Raw genomic sequence first — 20632 nt, 5'->3', positions numbered from 1 at the left:
ATCTTCTCGGGCGAGCGGCACTTGATGATAGCCTTGATAAGCGTCGAGCATGCATATCAACTTGCAGCCGGCCGTAGAATCCACCAGCTGATCGATTCGGGGCAGCGGATAAAAATTTTTTGGGCACGCCTTGTTAAGGTCCCGGAAAATGATGCACACTCTCCATTTATTGCCTGGCTTGGAGACTAGTACGACATTCACCAACCAGATAGGGAACTGGACTTCGCGTATGTGGCTGGCCTCCATGAGTTTCTCGACCTCCGATCGGATGATTGCATTTTGTTCGGCGCTGAAGTCCCTCTTTCTCTGCTTCACCGGCCGAGCGTTCGGTCGGACGTGGAGCTCATGCTGCGCTATACTTGGTGAAATTCCGGACAGCTCATGCGTCGACCAGACGAAGACATCACAGTTTCTCTAGAGGCATTTGATCACTTCCTCTTTCTGGCTTGCCTCCAGATCGACCGCAACGAAAGTTGTGGCTTCCGATCGGGTCGGGTGAATATGCACTTCCTTTTTTTCTTCATAAACCAAAGAGAGAGGTTTTTCAGTTATGGCGTTTACCTCGATCCGTGGCGCCTTTCGAGCGGAATTGGCTTCTGCTCGGACCATCTCGACATAGCATCGTCGAGCCGCTAGTTGATCTCCTCGTACTTCTCCCACTTTGTCTTCTACCGGGAACTTGATTTTTTGGTGGAAAGTGGAGACGGCCGCTCGGAATTCACTGAGAGCCGGTTGTCCCAGGATGATGTTGTATGCCGATGGAGAGTCCACCACGACGAAGTTTGCAGTTCGCGTCCTTCTGAGCGGCTCCTCTCCCAACGAAATAGCCAGTCAGATCTGTCCGACCGGCTGAACTTCATTGCCCGTAAACCCGTAGAGGGGGTTGTCATGGGCAGCAGCTCAGCTCGATCAATTTGTAGTTGATCGAAGGCCTTTTTGAATATGATATTGACCGAGCTTCCTGTGTCAATAAAAACGCGGTGAATGGTGTAATTGGCTATTACCGCTTTGATGAGAAGAGCGTCATCGTGGGGCACTTCAACTCCTTCCAAGTCCCTGGGCCAGAAACTGATTTCGGGTCCGCTCGCCCGTTCCTGACTGCAGCCGACCGCATGGATCTGGAGCTGCCGGACGTTTGCCTTCCTTGCTCGGTTAGAGTCACCTCCAGTCGGCCCGCCAGCTATAATGTTGATCTCGCCTCGGGAAGTATTACTTCTATTTTCTTCTTCCCGAGCGGACGGTCGGGGTCGTTCCCTAGACATCCAGGGATTCTCACGCCTCGGAGTGTGATATCGCTCGAGAATCGGTTGTTGTCGCCGGTCGACTATCGTCCGATCGGCTTCACTAGGCCTCTGTCACCTGTCGGCTGATGGCGATCTACGGCCGCCACTCCGGGGAATGGGGTGGGTGATTAAAGGAAGACTCCGGCAATCTCTGGTGTTATGTGTGTCCGTCCGGTGGAAGGAGCAGAATATTGGGGTCCATTTCTTCTTTGGCTTGGGCTGTGCGACAGCTACCTCTTGCACGTGGGACCTCACATGGGGGGAGCGGTTTGCTTCGGCCCTCGGTCCTCTGGGCGGCTGATGGGCAATGTGAGGCTTCCGCTCGGCCGGGGGAGCCCGCTCGGTTGGGGTTTCCTTTCTTCGGGCCGCTTGAGCTTCCTCCACGTTGATGTATTCATTGGCCCGGTGTAGCATATGATCGTAGTCTCGGGGTGGTTTCCGAATGAGCGATCGGAAGAAATCCCCATCCACGAGGCCTTGTGTGAAGGCATTCATCATGGTCTCCGAGGTGGCCGTTGGAATATCCATGGCCACCCTGTTGAACCGCTGGATATAAGCTCGGAGTGATTCGCGGGCTTCTTGTTTGATGGCAAACAGACTGACACTAGTCTTCTGATAGCGCCGATTGCTTGCGAAGTGGTGAAGGAAAGTCATTCGGAACTCTTTAAAACTTGAGATAGATCCGTCCGGCAGTCTCCGAAACCACCGTTGAGCCGATCCCGAGAGGGTGGTAAGAAAAACTCGACACTTCACTCCATCTGTGTACTGATGAAGAGTAGCTGTGTTGTCGAACTTACCCAAATGATCATCCGGATCGGTGATTCCGTTGTATTCACCGATCGTTGGAGGCACATAGTGCTTTGGCAGAGGGTCTCGTAGAATAGCCTCTGAAAATTGACGGTTGATCCGCTCGGGAGACGCGTCCGCTCGGGGGGCTTTCCCTTTTTTGCTATCTCGTCTTGGCACTTCGTCTGAAGAAGATCCTCGATCACGTTTAGTTGCTGCGGCTTCAGGAGGAGTGCAAAACAGGGCCCGATGGAATGGAACTGTGGCCTGTGGTGCTTCCGCTCGGCCACCTGATGCTGATGTTGCTTGCTGCTCAATCCGCTCGGCCTGTGACTTTTGTCTTTGTTCCACAAGCTTGGCTGCTCTAGTCTCAATCAAAGCGTCGAGCTCCTCTGTGGAGAGCATCACCGAGTGTGGTCGTCCAACCTCGTACATTGCTTCCGATCGGATGCAGGAGCGTTCCCACAGACGACGCCAAATTGATCCTGTCCGAAAGCTGAATCAATGGACGCTGGGCACGTGGCACTCTCCAAGCGGCTAACGTAGATCTCCTGACTGTTCGCACGGGCCTCCGGTGAACCTGCACAGAAGTCGGGCCGGGAAGGGGTTCCCGGCGACGACCCTCCGACGCTCAAGTCAGGTAAGCGAACAAGAAAGTGGCGTCAAATATATGAGATCGCGTACCTCCGGTGAAGTGCGAGGCTCCTTATATAGAGCTGGGAAGGAGCTCGTGCACACATACCGAGGCAAATACGTGTCCCCAGCTCATACCTCAGTCAGGACTTGTCAGAAAGCTTACCTGACACCATACTGCTACAGTCCAAGTATGTCTCCGATGGGACAGTGGAACCCCTTGTCGTAAGATTTGAAGTATGACCAGATTATAGAGCATGCCCGCTGTCAGAAGATGTCCATTGTCCTTTTCTCCTTACTCCCTGTCGGTCGTCCGGCCGGCCAGCACTCGCCTTACGTTTGGCCGGTCATATATAGTGATCTACTTGGGAGATTCTCGGTAATGTACTCTGTGGAGACTGTTAGCAGTATGCTACCTTATATCTTCGGCCGAGCGTGCCATCCGCTCGGCCCTATGATCCTGTTCAACGAGCGCCGGAACCCCGACTCCCGCCGGGGCACCTTTTGCCATCAGTTGGACACTGGTTGGCCGGCCGAGCGATCAGCCAACCCTTCTCCGGTCGGCCTATTGATCCAACCTTTTCTCGGGTGTCCGGTCGGTTCATCCTTCTCCTATCGACCACCTGGCCCTTTGACTTCCACGTGGCGTTGACTCCCCAGAACGGGGGTCCCCTGTTCTTACCACCGGATCAAGAATTATCTTTCTTTTCAATCTTGCTTTTCAAAGCATTGTCATATTGTTCAATAAACTGCTTCAAAGTTATTTTTGAATGAACATAATCATCAAAAAATACATTCATACTTTCACTTCTTTAACTTGTCGATATCTTTGTCCAAAATTTATCTTTCACATATACAGACATCCACTTATGACGAATTTTATATAAAGAATTCAACCAATCATTTTTCTTCAAGTTAAATTCTTCGATCAATTTTTTCCAGTTGCTATCACATTCTTCAGATGTCATAGAATTGTAAACAATATTCTTCAAGTTTCTCTTTATCAACTTATAGTTGGCATGACTACTAAACTTGGCTGGAAGTTTTTTCATAATATGCCAAAGACATAAACGATGATGAGAGTCCGGAAATACCACAACAATTACAATTTCCATGGCTTTGCATTGATCTGTAATATTAGCTCGTGGAGCTCGTACTCTCATGCATGTCAACCATGATTTAAATGACCAAATGGAAGTTTCAGAATCTTCTTTAGATATCATATCACAACCAAGTAATATGGATTCACCATGATGATTTACTCTAACAAACGGAGCAAATGACATATCATAACTATTGGTAAGATATGTAGTATCAAATGTAATGACATCAAAAAAAGAATCACATGCAGCCCTAGATCTTGCATCAACCCAAAATATATTTCTTATGCGAGAATCTTCATCTACATCAATCACATAAAAGAAATTTGAATTTCTACTTTGCATATGACAAAAGTAATTATTCAAAGCTTCTGCATCACCATTCCCAAGCCTTAATCTCCTTAATTCAGCCACATAATTTCTACACTTTCTCTCATCAGACGATAAGTTTTCATAGTCACCAGCTTCAACAACAAATGATTGAAAACTCTTACTCAAAGTTATTCCCGCTTGATCATTCAACTTTAATTTCCTCTTAGTTTGGGAATCTAACACTTTATTACATCTAAAATGTCTTGACTTCCTTGGACTTAATGCATGATTGTGTTCAAGTTGAATACTCGTAATGCCACATAATTCATCATTCTGAACCGTAATATTAATCTTTGCTTTGCAATCCATTTTGCTACAGGGTCTAGGATGAAAAGAATTTTTCACTCTAGGAGCAGTCTTACCATTTTTAGAGCATCCGAACGAAAAATATTTCAGCTGGCCATCATCTCCTTTTTTGGAACCCAACTTTGAAATACCAAAACTAAGACTCTGGGCATAGGATTTGTAAAAATCATGAACTTCTTCCTCAGCTGAAAAACACATCCCAACTTGTGAAGTATCAACTCCGTTTGAGCTTGACGAATCGCCCAACACTTGGAAATTACCCTCAATTAATAGTTCTTGCTCCATAATAATTTTACAGTCTAAATTCAAATAAAATAGCTATTAACAAACTTTTATATAGTGCACAAAGAAGAGAAATGATAAGCTATAAGAAATGATATGCTGCAAGAAGAGATATGTTGCAAGAATTACAAATAAATAAACAATATAATATAAATCAGACCATAGTGACATGAATAACAAAATCTCAACAGCAAGAGATATTTTGTAAGAATTTTAAATAAATAAACAATAACATAAATCAGACCATAGTCATATAAAAAAAATCTCGAATCACAAATTTACAAAACACAGCATAAATCCGCTAAAAAGGAGGCTTTGGGGCCAGAATGCGAAACTTGATACAGAGCATTCGTTCGTTTTTTACTTCGTCACTTCTAGAGGCGGCAACAGCAGAATGCCAAACTTAGATGAGACAGAGAAGGCAAAAGGGGCGAAACAGAGAAGGTGAAATGAGTCTTTGGGATCACTTACGTCCTTCCAAGGAGGAGATCAGCACTAGGACATCTCGAAATCGTTCGGAAATGGATGGCGGCGCGGGTTGGCTGAGTCTTTCCTAGTGTTGGGGAAACCCTATGAAACAAGGGCAGTGACACTGGAAAAGCGAAGCTCGCAATAGGAGGAGAGGGCGGCTCAGAAGACAAAAAGGAGGAGAGGCGTAGCTTCTGTGTGGAAGAGAAATAGGAGGCGAGGGGGACGCAGAAGACAAAAAGGAGGAGAGGCGCAACTTCTGTGTGGAAGAGCACTCGGAGGACAGGGCGTGGAAGAGACATCGGAGGAGAGGGGCAGCTTCTGTGGAAGAGAAATGGAGGGGGGGGGGGGGACAAGCACAGTTTAGGGTTTTAGTCAAAGAGTAAATGAGTCAAGATGAGGTGGATAGGGAGAGAAGGGTTTGTGCAATTTTTATTCCATGTAGGAATGGATGACTCATTTCCGCAGCGTTTCGTGGTTTTTATTCCCACAGCATATCATTACTCTTTTGATTCATAGCTGCCTCTGTCCCCTGGCCAATTGGACCTCGATCTCTTATGAGTCAAAATGTGTTAGTAGACACCAGCCATGCCATATTACGACGATTCTTCACCTGCCGATCGAAGAGTGGTGCGAGTCGACAGGCGTTGCATCCTGAGCTTTCGAGCACCAAATCATCATCCAAGGTCCGCTCGCATTTTCTAATTAACGATGATTAGTTAAATAAGTTGAATTGGATTAATTGGATTGAGTGTTTTATATCAATGAAACATCCTCATTGTTTCATCACTGAAGGAAACTTACGAGATAGTAGGATCTAGATTTGATGATTATAGTATTATTATGTTAATTGAATATTGATCTTATCCGAAAGTTGAAGAGATGGAAAGCCGGGGATTTGGCACTCCCACTGACCGCTTGTAGACTCCGCTCAGACCTGCAACACAAATTACGTCAATGCAGAACCAAGGAAGAGGTCCCCGATGTTGGCCCTCCAATGCTCAAGTTAGTCGACGGCGATGAAGTATAAAGTGGGGGAACAAGAAGTTTGTAGCGCAAACAGTGAATATCGCATACCTCCGTTAATGCTTGGACCCCCTTTATATAGAGCTTCTCTAGCATGCGTGCACGCTCCTAAAGATGAGCACACTTCCCAAAGTTTTCTCTGAAAAGACATGTCAGTAAAGTGTCCTTGACACAGTACCGCAACGGGCCGAGCATATCTCTGAAGTGACAGTGGAAGCTTCCGTCGTATGATCTTCTAACTGCCCATGCCCGGTGTCAACGACACCAACTCCCAAAAGGATGTCGATGGATATCAGAGGGAGTGTACTGTTAGGCCGAGCGGGTTGGCCGCTCGATCGAAATTTCTCCACTCTGATGTTCCGCCCGGTCGACCAGAACCTCGTTACTCCTGTGCGTGTCCGTCCGTCCCAAGTTCCACTCTGCCACTGCCGAGACATGTTGTCAGGCCGAGTGGGGTAGCTGCTCGGTCGAAATTGAACTCTGCCAATGTCGAGCTCTGTTGTCTGGCCGAGAGGGGTAGTCGCTCAGCCCGGCTTCTACACCTCGCCGCCTCCTCCGATCGGCATCCAATAATCCATTGAGCGTCGGTCGTTTAACCCCGTGTCGAAGGTAGCGGCGGCGGATCGGGGCCTTCTCCCCCGGTTGGGGCATGCTTCGCCCAATCGACCGATGCTATCTGCGCGTTGACCGCCCATCGTGGTTGCGGGGTGGGGTCCCTCATCATCACCACATCGAATATCATTTTTGGTATTTGAATTATTTTCGTATTATACTTAAAGATACAAGTTCGAGTGGAGCACGGTGATCTATAAGCACTCAAAGATTTTAGACTGCAAAAGGCGAAATCGCTTGCCCCCAGCGCCCCGCCACACCCAACCCAAGACCATCACGAGGGAGGTAAATCATGGTAACTGAGAGGACAAGTGGTGGGTGGGGTGAGGTACACAAGGTTCGGAGATTTACGCCCCCCGACATACATCCCTGTGGTTCGACCTCGCATTCTCAGCTACAAACATAACCACCATTTACCATCTCGGATAACCCCATGGGATTCACTCAAAGATTTTAGAGTATCTAGACTAGGTACATCGACTCTTACATATTTTTCCTTGTTTAGGAATAAAGAGATAAATGGATTATATATATACTTGTGTAATTATTTTAAAAAGGGGATTAAAATGATATTACAAACAGTAAATGACTTAAAATAATAAAATGGTTGAAAGTAAATAACTGATATTATTTCCTGTTCACATATGAGTTTATATGAAAAAAATAATTAATCAGGCAGGGTACCCACGGAAGTTTCTCACCGGCCACCAGAGTAAATCAGGAAGCACTTATGACAAGCGGTCCAAAAGCCCAACATCCCTTAGTGCAAGTCCCATTTGAAGGAAACTGAACGCCCTTACCGCTGTACCATAGCCCCGGGGCATATGTGAATTCATATGAGAATTAAAATGAGGTTATTTTAAAAATTAAGTTGATATTTTGGCTTATTATTTCGTTAATACCTATTTTTATGTTGCTTGACCTTCTATGTTTGTTTGATGTTTCATATTGTTGATACTTGTAGTTTTTTATAAAAGCAAGCGCACAACGGAATTAAAAATAAAACAGAAAACAAAAAGCATGAATACAAGCGGTTACTTGGTTCGAAGTCTTCAACGACTCCTACTCCAAGACCCATGATCCCTCGGACCGTATCAATGGGCAATCCACTAAAAACCTCTTCCGAAACTACCGTAAAAGAGAATCAAGTATAAGAATAAAGGACAATATAAGAACCTACACTGCCTTAACAATAATGTAAATAATTTAGAATAACTTGTCACCAACATGGAATTGTTGAATTTGTAAGTTCGTGTGTCAGTGTCGGTCTATTGGCAAAGGTCGGATGTCACGGAGTAGCACAGTAGCAACACAGCAGATTGTACGTGGTCGGAGCAACAGAAGGATCTTTGAAGCTTAAGGATGAGTTGTGCTTTTTCTGCTGGCCGAACAGCTCTTTTAAGGAGTATTGAGGGTGCCTTCAACCCCATCCGAGGAGCCTTCAACCTTGAATTTGATCTCTGAAACTTCGGACTTGATAGCCTCTGATATCTTCAGTTTCTATCCATGCGAGGGCGCCTCTAAGCGCTCCGAGGCACCTCCACGCCAAGCTTCAGGACGCCTCCGCGACATAGGAGGTGCCTTCAAGCCTTTCTGCGCAGAGTCTTTAGCCGAGGCAGCCAACGCAATCGAGGCGCCTTCAAAGCATAGGAGGCGCCTCAGATCACTATTCACCTGAGGTTAGATTTTGCGCATAGCTCCTGCAAGTTCATGTTAGTCTAATAATGAAAAGTAACTTGTAAAACCGAGTTAGAACAATAAAGAATGTCTTACCAGGACCGGAATTTAGTCATGGTCTTAGTTTAAGTTTTCAAAATGGCTCTAAGTTAGACCGTGCCTATAGTCCCACCGGGACTTATTCTCACTGGATTACTCTCCTTCAGTGACTTATCTCAGTTACCATTTGCAGTCACTTGACTTATCTTTTGATCCACCAGGTCTTCTCACCAATTGTTAAGTTTGTAGACTCAACTGGATTTTAGACAGCTGTTAGATCTCGCAGACTTTGCTGGACTTCCTGTCAGATATCATGTCACACCTTGACCTATCTAGACTTTGTGTCAGTTATTAGGTCCTCAGGCCTAATTGGGCTTTAGTCTGATGTCAGGTCTTTTAATCCATTTGTCATTTATCAAAATTCGAATTTGACCATTAATATTATAATAATTGCACCAACCGTTCGAACATATATAGTGACTTTTCTGCATAGAAAAATTCTTACCGAGTACATCTTTTTCAACCTTAATCTTCGACAACTCCTGATAGTTGTAGCCGCCATACTCTGTTGCCTAGAACCGTCCCGGGTGAGATTGTTGAAGTTGAGCGCAACACCTAGCTAATGGCCCGACCACACTAGGATGTATCACACTGTCGTTGTCCCCTCTAACGCCCGACCTCGCTTAGCTCGGCCAGCCGACTCCTAACGCTTTGCGTGCATGGCAGATTAGGTGGCATGTATGGTAATTTGCGTCGCTTGTGTGCTAGTACCATGTGAATATTTTATTTTGTTGACTATATAAGGTCAGACGACGATAGATGAAGATATGTTTTTTCTTCTCATGTATAGAAGTCACTCTGTCACTCTTGTCTCTTGACTTCTTCTTCTTCTTCGTGCTTGCGCACCCACAAGCCTCACCTTCCAATCTAATTTTAACTTATCTGTCGGAGGCCTGGCTGGTGTCTACTGACACATTTTGACTCATAAGAGATCGAGGTTCAATTGGCCGGGGCAGAGGCAGCTATGAATCAAAAAGGAGAAAAGGGAAGAGCAGCCCAAGCGCAAAGGACTCCATCGTTAACCATAGCTATTAGTTCCCATCAGTAATATTTAGACATTTAGAATACATTCTTCTTAGTCATCTTATATAAACTATCTTTATAGCGTCATCTTATATAAACTATCTTTATAGCATACCCACTTAAGTCTGTTTTCTGCTACTTCTCTGTATAGAGTATATATTTGCAAGCTCAAGACCATTTATGGCTTTAACAAGCACTTTGAGTATGCTTTTATCGTCCAATTAAGGTTCTTTAGATCCAAATATATTCTCTGTCATTAAGCACATTAGCACTTGATTAATTAATACAAAAGTAAGTATTTTCCACTTATGATCTGCGTCAGTTAAATTAATTATTAAAAAAAAGTTAACTTTTTGTCTCCGCATGCATATAATAAGTTACCTGAGACTGCAATATAACTATTAGACCTTTTAAATAATTAATCAGACCTCTACGATTTGAATTTCACTTGTGAAAGATTATAAATATTTTTTTTGTAAGCAGGAGGATAAATTTAAGAATTTAGTTATCTGAGCGTTTTCAATTTACTGAAATAATTGACGAGAAATTTTCATAACACCGAATTAACTTTTTTTTAAAAATTATTCAGTTTGAAAAGTTGAATGAATAACTGGATTAAAATAAAAAGTCAAGTTATCTCATTTTTCTTTTGATGATCAGTTTTATAAAATGATAAAAAAATTTGATAATTCTGAAAAGATGAAATTTGACAATGCTCTTCATCGTTGTGTTCATTTCCAGCATTTTTGGTAATGAAATCCACACAAAAAAAAAATAAATCATGACTACTCAACTTTGAAATAGTAAGATAATGCTATTCATCGGTCATAATACTGAAATAAAGAAATAAAGAAAGATAAATCATGCACCTGGTGGTGGCCGTCAGGTTTCATGAAGCTCTGGCCGCGAGTGGACGGTGGAGAAGAGCTCTGGGTTACTTCCAGAAAAGACCAATAGCGAAATATAAATAAAACAGAAACAGATTAAAAATTAGCATCTCTGACATTCAAACATCATGGCAGTCTCCATTAACTCAAATATCTCATGCAGTACGATTCCCCCTCTGCGATGCCATTTCCAGCTAATAAATATTCCCATCAAGGGAATCGATTCGCCTCGTTTCTCCCTTGGGCTCCCCATCTCGAGGTCCGCTTTTCCCGACTTTAATATCTCTCTCACTCTCTCTGTTTCTCATCGATCTCCGGCGATTGATCGATTGCGCGATCTGGCCGCAGGTGGAACAGATCCATCGGCGTCGCTCGCAGTCGGATTGGTGGACGATCAGCTTCGTTGGACTTGGAAATGGACGAACAGCGGATCGCCTCCGGGAAGATGGTCTTCCAGCCGATCCTCGAGGCCGGCGTCTTTCGGTTCGATTGCACGGCGAGCGATCGATCTGCGGTGCTCCCCAGCCTTTCGTTCGCTGATCCGAAAGCCAGGGAGAAATCCATTGAGGCTCAGATGCTTCCTGAGTTCGTTCCCACCTTCGAGCGCTGTGACAGCCAGCAGACCGTCACGATTCAGGTGCGTTGCGTGGATGGCTACGATCACAAGTATAGTAGGTTATAGCTAATGAGGGCGATGCAGTGTGCTCAAAGAATACTTACTACACTCAAGAGAGCTTAAAAAGTGCGAAACACTGCAATATTTTGCAACGTGGCTGTGCGAGAAAATCTCTTGCGATGCTATATCCTCTTGAGTTCATTCAAAGACAAACCTTTTTTTTTTTTTTTTTGCTATTTTCTGTGTAGAGTATTATCTCATATGATAGCTGCGAATCACTTAGCCTGGTATTTGGTAACGATAGGGGAATGCTTTCTTGTTACATTTAAGCATCCTTTTATACCAACTCTAAACCGCAAACTTTGTAGATGCTATGACACTGCATTATCTATTTTAGATACTACAATATAGCAGATTTCTCGTTTATTGTGGCAGTTTCCTTCTGGGACATCATTCTATGGAACTGGAGAAGTCAGTGGCCCGCTTGAACGAACTGGGAAACGGGTAATTTTCTTAATTAGTTGCCGATGGTATGCTTTGAATCATGGAGAGTAACCTCCACGCGGCATCCCAGATCTTTACATGGAACACTGATGCGTGGGGGTTTGGTCCTGGAACAACATCCTTGTATCAATCTCACCCTTGGGTTCTGGCTGTTCTGCCAGATGGAAAGGCATTTGGTATTCTTGCTGACACCACACGCCGTTGCGAGGTCATCAAATATTCCTGTGGTTGATCTTTAATTAAGTTTGGATATTTATGCTTATGGTGACTAATTAATTAGATGTTTTTTAAATGCTTTATTTGACAGATTGACTTACGGATAGCCACCATTGTGAAGTTTGTATCTGCTGCAGTGTATCCTATCATTACTTTTGGACCCTGCAATTCGCCAACTAAAGTTCTGATGTCACTTTCTCATGCAATTGGTGATTTTCCTATTCCATTTTTATTTTCTTCTTCCTAGTTTCTAGTAATTAGTTTTAAACTTTCATTCTCACGCGCTAAAGTTGACAAAAAACCCAACCATATCTTTGTTTGTCTGACTGAATTCCGAGACTGATTAATTCTTGATAAATTTAACATGCTTAATTCTAAATAGAAAAGTGTGATGCAAATTTATTCTTTTCTCAATACTTTTTATGATGATCATAAATGGAGTCTTGTCTTCGCCATATTCTAGTAATTGTACTTTAAGAAACATTTGTGAGCATCATGAGCACTTTAAATATGATTTTTTGATAGCCTCTGATAATTTAAGTGGGTAGAGAAAAAGATTCCAATGACATCATCCCATTTATTATTTTTCAATGACAAAAAGATATTTGAATTCTATACAACATTTAGGTTATAATTTTGTCTCAATTACTCAAACTCAGATACACGTCATACTTGTGTTGACCTGACACAACACGAGGGTCATCTGAAGCGAAACAGGAAGAAGAATGTGGCCAACGAGAAGCTTATCTGCCGCTTATTGGGCTTAGCAGGCTGCTTGCTGTGGGGAAGGAAAGAGAGTTTGATAGCTGTTTCGTAAATAGGGAGGGGAGTTTGATGACATTGTTTGTGGAGGCTTTGGCATCATTGGGAGAGGAAGAAGGGGGAGGGAGAAGGGTGTGTGGGTAGTGTCATGGGAATGTGGTGAGGAATTTGCCAATTAGTTTATCCATTAGGGAAAACTTTAAAATCCCTCCTAGAATTTTAGGCGTTTTTTAAAATTCTCCTCTAAGGTTTAGATTGCACTTAAGTCCCTTAAAATTTTTGGTTGATTGGGATCTCTTTCGGGCTTTAACATAGTATGCAAGCTAGTTCCTTATCGATAGCGATGTTGGGTCTAAGGGTACATGGTAATGAGAATAGGAAGTTAGGAGTGGGTAAAATTTCACCTCTTACTGCCACATCTTCAAATGCAAGGGTTTAAACATGGTAAATACCAAGATGTTCTCTAACTAAATGTCTTGGCATATTGGGTCAGATTAGGCTTCCTCTTGAGTTTGACATGTAATAAAAATTGTAAAACAAGTACTCTTATAGTACTAAGTTATTATTTTTATTTCTACTTTCTTCCATATTCTATTCCTTTGTTACTTCCTTTTTTTTGTAATGTTTCGTTGTTTATTTCTAGGCAATAGCATTGAGTAAACCAATGCCAAATGCAAGGCGAAGACTTTCCAATGACGGGATAGACAAATGAGATTTCTTTCTGTTCTTATTCCTCATTCGTCTTCAATTCTTCACATTTCCTTAGTGAAAGCACGCTGCCTCCCACAGCTGCTACATTGTTATTTTTGTTCTCTTGCTTGCATAAGCATGTTATCAAAGGCTATAAATTGAATAAAGATTAGGGAAGGAAACACATGATAACTATTAAGATTGATTTGGTCTGAAAAATTCTCCTTATAAAGCCTTTCTCCAAATCAATTCACTAGAGAACAGCTTGAATATCTTTCCTGCCTTTAATCTCATGTCCTCTTCAAGCAAAATCAGGTTATATAATTATCCGAGTTCACAATGTTTGGACAACCACTCAATGACCATTGATTCAATTTCATGTTAATTGAATATGATTTTTCAATTTACACTTGTTGAATATGATTTTTCAATTTCATCTTGGTTAAATATGGCTTTCCACTTCTTAGATACCTAGATGCTGTAGTTTAAAGTTTCCATTGCTAGATTTTCTGTGACGTGTGATATTGTTTGTACAAGCACAAATTAGAAAATGTGAGAGACTTGTTGACCCTGCTATAATTTTTTTCCTTACAAGGAAAAGGAATGCCAAAGGCCTAACTTAATTGTCAATCTTACTTCAACTGATTTATTTACAAATTTAGGAACCATTTTCATGCCACCAAAATGGTCACTTGGTTATCATCAATGTCGGTGGAGCTATGAATCAGCTGAGAAAGTTAAGGAGGTACAACTAACCTTGTAAATTATTTCTTACAACTTCACGATATATGTTTTGGTTGATTTCTTATGCCATTTAATTAAGAACAGGCCTTCAACTACTCCTTTACAAAATGGTATTAGGAGAAAGAATTTCTACCTCAGCATATTTGTATACCAGCAAAAGTATATTAGCTAATATGTACCAACATTTGCTTGTGGGTCTTGCATTTTACAGATTGCTAGAACATTTCGAGACAAAGGAATACCTTGTGATGTTATATGGATGGACATTGACTACATGGATGGTTTTCGGTGTTTCACATTTGACAAAGTAAGTGTCCTCCGGCTAGTCATTGGTTGGGTATGTGTTTTTTTCTTGCAAAGGCCACTCATCAATTCTTTAGATTATTTTCCCCCTTAAATAGATGTTTGCTTGAGTCACACCCAACTATTCAGAGTAGGTACAAAATCTGTTTTAACCACATCTCAATAACTAGTGTTTCTTGTCTTCCAATACATCAAATGTGCCATGGTCCTTAACTTAATGGATCAACAAGATTAAAAAGTAAAAAGATGCACCAATTGGGCATTGAATTCTTAGTTATTGAAAGCAAATGGATGTATGAGCATTTATGGCCATCTAACTTGCTTGGCAATTTGTTGTCTGTACCTTGTAATTCAATGGTAAATCTCAGTGTTACTGAAATTACTACATCATCACTTAATTTTTTTGGCTGGTGATCTTATTCTCCTCAGCACACATTATAACTTCTCTAGTCATATGACCAGGAACACTTTTCTGATCCAGAATCTATGGTAAATGATCTTCATGCAAGGGGCTTCAAGGCAATCTGGATGCTTGATCCTGGGATTAAAAAGGAAGATGGTTATTTTGTCTATGAAAGTGGGTCTGAAAATAATGTGTGGATTAAAAAAGCAGATGGGGAGCCTTTTGTCGGTAAGGTTCTTAACTCATTTGATTTTTGATCAAGTTCTCTGAATGGTGGTCATTTTGATATCTATTGGCACCCAAGGGGAGGTGTGGCCTGGTCCTTGTGTGTTCCCCGATTTCACACAACAAAGCACGCGTTTGTGGTGGGCCAATTTAGTGAAGGACTTCATATCCAATGGAGTTGATGGTATTTGGAATGATATGAATGAGCCTGCTGTATTTAAAGTAAGTTTCTTGAAATAAAAGTTCAATCTTTCTGCCCCCTCACTCACTAAAGACGTGACCATATTCAGACTGTAACAAAAACAATGCCGGTGAGTAACATACACAGAGGAGATCCTGAGCTTGGTGGCTGTCAAAATCACTTTCACTATCACAATGTAATTTCAAGTATCCTCCTTTTTGTTTTTTTTTCCTATTTTAGTTTATAGGTACAAGGATCAATTTTGTTGATTATACACTTTATTGTCATTATTAGAGGCATGAAGTAAAATTTCAATTCCTTGCAGGTTTATGGCATGTTGATGGCAAGATCAACTCAAGAAGGAATGAAAATGGCGAATAGTAACAAAAGGCCATTTGTGCTCACCAGAGCTGGGTTTATAGGAAGCCAACGTTATGCTGCAACATGGACGGGTGATAACTTATCAAACTGGGAACACCTACATATGAGCCTTTCAATGGTTCTTCAATTGGTGAGTCATTTTTTTTATAATATTGTGGGATTAATGATAGTTGTTATTTCACTTCTTGATAAACACTCTACCTAACCAAATATTAGATGCTTAAATTTGTTAGATAAAATAAAAGAGATAGCTTGGTCTATTGCATAACTAATCTTATGCCTAAGTTAGAGATTTAATTATTCATTTAGGTAGAATTAATCATATTTAGAGATATATATTGAATCAATAAATGCAATATTTTATCTAACATAGTATCAGAGCAGTCTTTTTTGAATTAAGAATATCTAAATGATGGATTCCCACATAGGGAAGGCCACTAGCCTTCCCCTATCACTTAGCTATTCACTTCAAACATCATGTGTCTTGTATGTTATTTGTGCCCATGATTTGCTAGTGAAGATGCTTTGGGTATGTTTAAATATTATGATCATTGAAACGAAGTGTTTCATTCATTGGCCAACTATATGTATAATGAGGTTCCTTAACATTTCGATTTCTGGTTATCTAAATGATTTGTGATATTAAATCGTATGTTAAGGTGTTGCACAAATTACAAATTTCTAAGTTTATGATCTCAAATAAATTCAGGTGCCAAAGTTACTTATGAATTTTCCATATCTGTCCATATTTAGATGGCTGAATATGCAGAATCATTGACAAATTTGCATCTACTTTACTAAACTTTGAACATTTGTTTTTTTCCCAATGCTACTTCTGAGTTGTGGAGAGTATATCCTGAAGTTATGGCATTCAACCGTAACTACGAAAATTAATAGCATGGGAGTAGATTTCTGTAATCTGTGCTTACGCCCTGCCTCAAATTTGTGCTTCAGGGGCTTAGTGGGCAGCCATATTCTGGACCAGATATAGGTGGATTTGCTGGTAATGCTACTCCAAAACTCTTTGGTAGGTGGATGGGACTTGCTTCATTTTTTCCATTTTGTCGTGGTCACTCTGAAAAGAGAACTGCAGACCATGAACCATGGTCTTTTGGAGTAGAGGTATGTTATATGTTTATCTTATTAAGCATGCAATATATTACATAGACTCAATGTGGTTTCTAGGTTTCCTTTTCAACTATAACCTAAACCTTGTGATGACATTCCATTTTTTTAGATTGCCATTTCAAATTTGTCTTTTTGGCCATTGTTTTCCTTGATGCAGAAGCATATTGGTTGGTACCTTGTCAATTTCATCTAGTTTGAATTACCATCTTAAATTTTCTCAGTGATTCTAATATCTTCAGCAAATATTTCATTACAAAATTGGAAGTAGATATGTCAAAAATGAAGGTTCATGAGGGATCTGTTAAAACTACAAATTCATGCTAGCTTTAGAAATTATGAATATATGAAAGAACATGCCCAGATTTCTGCACTATGTTATGCTTTAAAAAAAACTGTTTAATGAAGTTGATTGAGAAAACCATAATAGTCGTTACTTTGTTTTAAGACTGGTATAGTTCTGTTGAGAAGTCCTGTAGAGGAGCCAGATTAATATCTGTGAACCATGTCATAAATCTCATTGTAGGATTACCCAAAATAAAGTTCCTTTTTGAGTTTGACACAGTCCTGGCACGATCCAAAGTTCCTTTCCTTAAAGAGTCTCATTTTTGTTAGCATGGATATGTTGTGTGGTGATTATTGTTAATGTACTTAAAGCTAACCTGTGTTTATTTGAGGATGGATTGGATACACTACCCTATCATGCCAAAAAAACTGTTCAAGGCATTCTAACCCTTTTGTTAGCGAAACAACTATTAATAAAAACACTAAATGTCGTAAATTAACTTCATTAGATTTACTAAGTTACATCATAGTCAATTCTTCTTGCCTAGTAGCTTGGACCTGGATTTCACCATTGCAAGACTCTTTATCCTTTAAAACACCGAAGATTCTTGTTTAATGGAGAAGTTTATATGTTTTTGGATTGGAGGATAAGGTGATATCGTTCACCCCAAGCGAGCCCCATGATAAGATACATGCAGGTAAATCATGAGGGACATTTTGCCCTAGTGCAACGACCCTTTGAATGGGGAGGTTACACACCCAACAAGACATTTAGCACCCACTGGGATTTGACCCCAAGACATATTGGAGGTACTAACTGCGACAATCCGTGGGGGCATTCAATAGTGAAGATGCCACAACGTGTAATGGATATCAAAACTGAATATTTTGACTAATTCATCAAGAAACAAGGAATGTAAATTGAATTTTCCAACTTGTCTTTATTGCAATAAGATTAGTGGGAACATTTCTAACACTATGGTGTTGCCTAGTGTGAAGAAATATGCCGTCTTGCTTTGCTTAGGCGGTATCGGTTGTTACCTCATATATATACTCTTTTCTATCTGGCTCATACAAAAGGAACTCCAGTCACAACTCCTGTCTTTTTTGCCGGTAAGAATCTCTGTCAAAACTTTGTAGATATGGAAATTGATGCATCAGAGTTTCATTGTTTGTTAGCACATGCAGATTCAACAGATGCAAAATTGAGGAATGTTGAAAATTCATTTTTGCTAGGGCCACTGTTGATTTGTGCAAGGTAAAGATAGCATTTCTTATCAAGTGAATTAAATTACATCTTCCCCACTACATAGTGCACTTAAAGTATTATTCTTTAAGATGGTAGAAAGATTTCCTTGCAGCATACTTATCATGGAGAACAAATCTCCATGATAAAAAACTAGGTTTGGCCCTAGTACCAATTGACATAGCATGGAGAACAAATTTCACATAGCAAATATTCACATAGAAGTGAAATTTCGGTCATTTGTTTTTATTTTATGTTATTTTGTGCTATACAATTCCTTTAGTTTGTGAGTTATTTTCCCCAAACCCTAAGGGTAATGAAAAGAACTATAGAATTGTAGTGTTAATTATGCTCAGACCTCTGATAAATGCAAATTTTATTGAGAAAATCTCTTCAATTGTAGCTAATATCTTCTTATGAATAATTCCAATTTCCAACAACTTATGGAGAAAAGACATTTATTGTACAATATCATATCTTATCTTACTATCTTATCATATCTTATCTTATCTTATCATATCTTATGTTATGGTATATTTGATCTTTATCTCTTGTAAACATATAACTATAAATATATGAGCATGTATTAATTCATTGTATATACAAAAAAGAATTCACATTGCAGTGTTTTCTCTGAGTTTCTTTCTGTTTTAGTGCTTTTATGGTATCAAGGCGATAAAGACATTCTTTTGTTGAGGAAACTCGGTTTTTAGGAGTGACCGGGATGAATGATTCTGACATGTCTTCGGACATTGATCAATCAAACCTCATAAAACTTTAAGCTCTCTGGCTAGAATTACCTTCAATGGTCTAGATTCGTCCAACTTATCATTCGAGGGAAGGGTCGTTTTGGCTATTTCGATGGTTCTATTCCTAAGCCATCTTCAACCGACCCTTCCTTTGCTAATTGGGACATCCAGAACTCTATGGTAATGGCGTGGCTCCTACACTCGATGGACAACATCATCGCTAAGATTTCTCCTCTACTCGACGGCGAAAGCAATATGGGACGCAACCACCTTGGCCTATTTGGATTTGAAGGACTCTTCACAGATGTTTGATCTGTGACATTGTTCCAGAAATCTGCGACAAGATGACGGTACAATCACTGAATATTTTTCAATTCTCTAACCAAACTCGGGTCAGAATTTGATCTCTTTACTCAGCCGGCCTAGACTGACAGGGTCTCGATGATGTTTGTGGTTGCATCCTAAACATTAAACCGCTCCTGAGTCTTGATGCTATTTTTTTTGAAGGTTCGTCGTGAAGAAGAACGCTGCCGCATTATGCTTGGTGGCTCCTCCATGGCCTCTGCTTCATCCATTAACTCCAAGTCTTCGACGCCTTTGCCATGGCTGCTTAATACCTTAACTCTCGCAGCACTCGCGAGTCGCTTTGGTCCCACCACACCAAAGAAACCTCTTGGAAGCTTCACAGCAAATCCATAAATTGGGTCCCATGCAACTAACACAAGAACGACGGATCCATGCCTGCGGTTGCAGCCAAATCTAATGCAGCGTCCTTATCATCTTTGACCTTCACTCAACCCCAACTCGATCAGGTTGGTCAAATGTTCTCATCCTCTACATCCTTGATGACTCATGGTATTTCCTCCTCTACTATGAATCAGTCAGCCACATTGGGTAATTCTTGGATTATTGATTCTTGTGCTTCTGAGCATATGTCAGGTGCTCGTACTATTTTTCTTCATACAGTCAATATTCTGGTACTCTACTCATTCTGTTACTCTGGCAAATGAATCTGTTTCACCAGTAGTGGGAATTGAAAATGTGACTCTTAGTCCCAATCTTTTGCTGCATAAAGTTTTATTTGTTCCCAAGTTGTCGTATAACTTGCACTCAATTAGCAAACTACTCGTGATTCTGATTGTGTGGTTAATTTTTTCTAAAAGTCATGTGCTTTTCAGGATCGGGATTCAGGGAGCACGATTGGGCGTGCTGATGAGGTGGCTGGATTGTACCACTTTCTATGTGCTAGCTCTTAGGCATGTTGTTGTCAAGTTGTTCATGGTTTAGTCTCTTCCCACCGCCACCACCAAATAAAGCTACTCCATCACTACCTTGGCCATCTTAGTTTCTCTTATATGTGTCACTTGTTTCCTACGTTGTTTCTTTCTTCAGATCACTTTGTGTGTGAAATATGTCAATTAGCTAAACACACTAGGGTTTCTTTTTCCATTCATTCATATCATGCTTCGAAACCTTTTTCCCTTGTTCATAGTAACCTATGCAGTCCTTCACGATTTTCTTCAATTCAAATAAAAAGTGGTTTATTTCTTTTATTGATGACCATTCTCGTAGTTGTTGGATTTTTCTTTTAAGTGAAAAATCTGAAGTTGCGCATATATTTGAGCAATTTTATAACATGATTCTCACT

At 41.0% G+C, this 20632-nt stretch overlaps 1 protein-coding gene across 2 annotated transcripts in view; it reads left to right on the top strand.

Annotated features, from left to right (window-relative positions):
• Positions 1-10668: 10668 nt before the first annotated feature.
• Positions 10669-20632, top strand: part of LOC122007960 (alpha-glucosidase 2-like) — a 32044-nt gene continuing 22080 nt past the window's right edge. Inside the window, exons 1-14 of one of the 2 annotated variants that reach the window (XM_042563499.1) lie at positions 10669-10813; positions 10903-11191; positions 11606-11674; positions 11745-11882; positions 11982-12099; positions 14005-14087; positions 14298-14393; positions 14852-15020; positions 15097-15239; positions 15308-15394; positions 15524-15709; positions 16534-16701; positions 17982-18102; positions 18178-18247. In XM_042563499.1, the coding sequence (XP_042419433.1) occupies positions 10683-10813; positions 10903-11191; positions 11606-11674; positions 11745-11882; positions 11982-12099; positions 14005-14087; positions 14298-14393; positions 14852-15020; positions 15097-15239; positions 15308-15394; positions 15524-15709; positions 16534-16701; positions 17982-18102; positions 18178-18247 (1868 nt within the window). In that variant the 5' untranslated portion in view covers positions 10669-10682. Of the gene's footprint in view, positions 10814-10902; positions 11192-11605; positions 11675-11744; positions 11883-11981; positions 12100-14004; positions 14088-14297; positions 14394-14839; positions 15021-15096; positions 15240-15307; positions 15395-15523; positions 15710-16533; positions 16702-17981; positions 18103-18177; positions 18248-20632 lie in introns of both variants that reach the window. The other variant, XM_042563498.1, reaches the window with a different exon arrangement.

Source organism: Zingiber officinale, chromosome 8A (assembly GCF_018446385.1).
Source record: "Zingiber officinale cultivar Zhangliang chromosome 8A, Zo_v1.1, whole genome shotgun sequence".
Taxonomy (NCBI): domain Eukaryota; kingdom Viridiplantae; phylum Streptophyta; class Magnoliopsida; order Zingiberales; family Zingiberaceae; genus Zingiber; species Zingiber officinale.
Note: the sequence above shows the minus strand (reverse complement) of the source record. Positions and strands in the feature narration are given on the sequence as shown.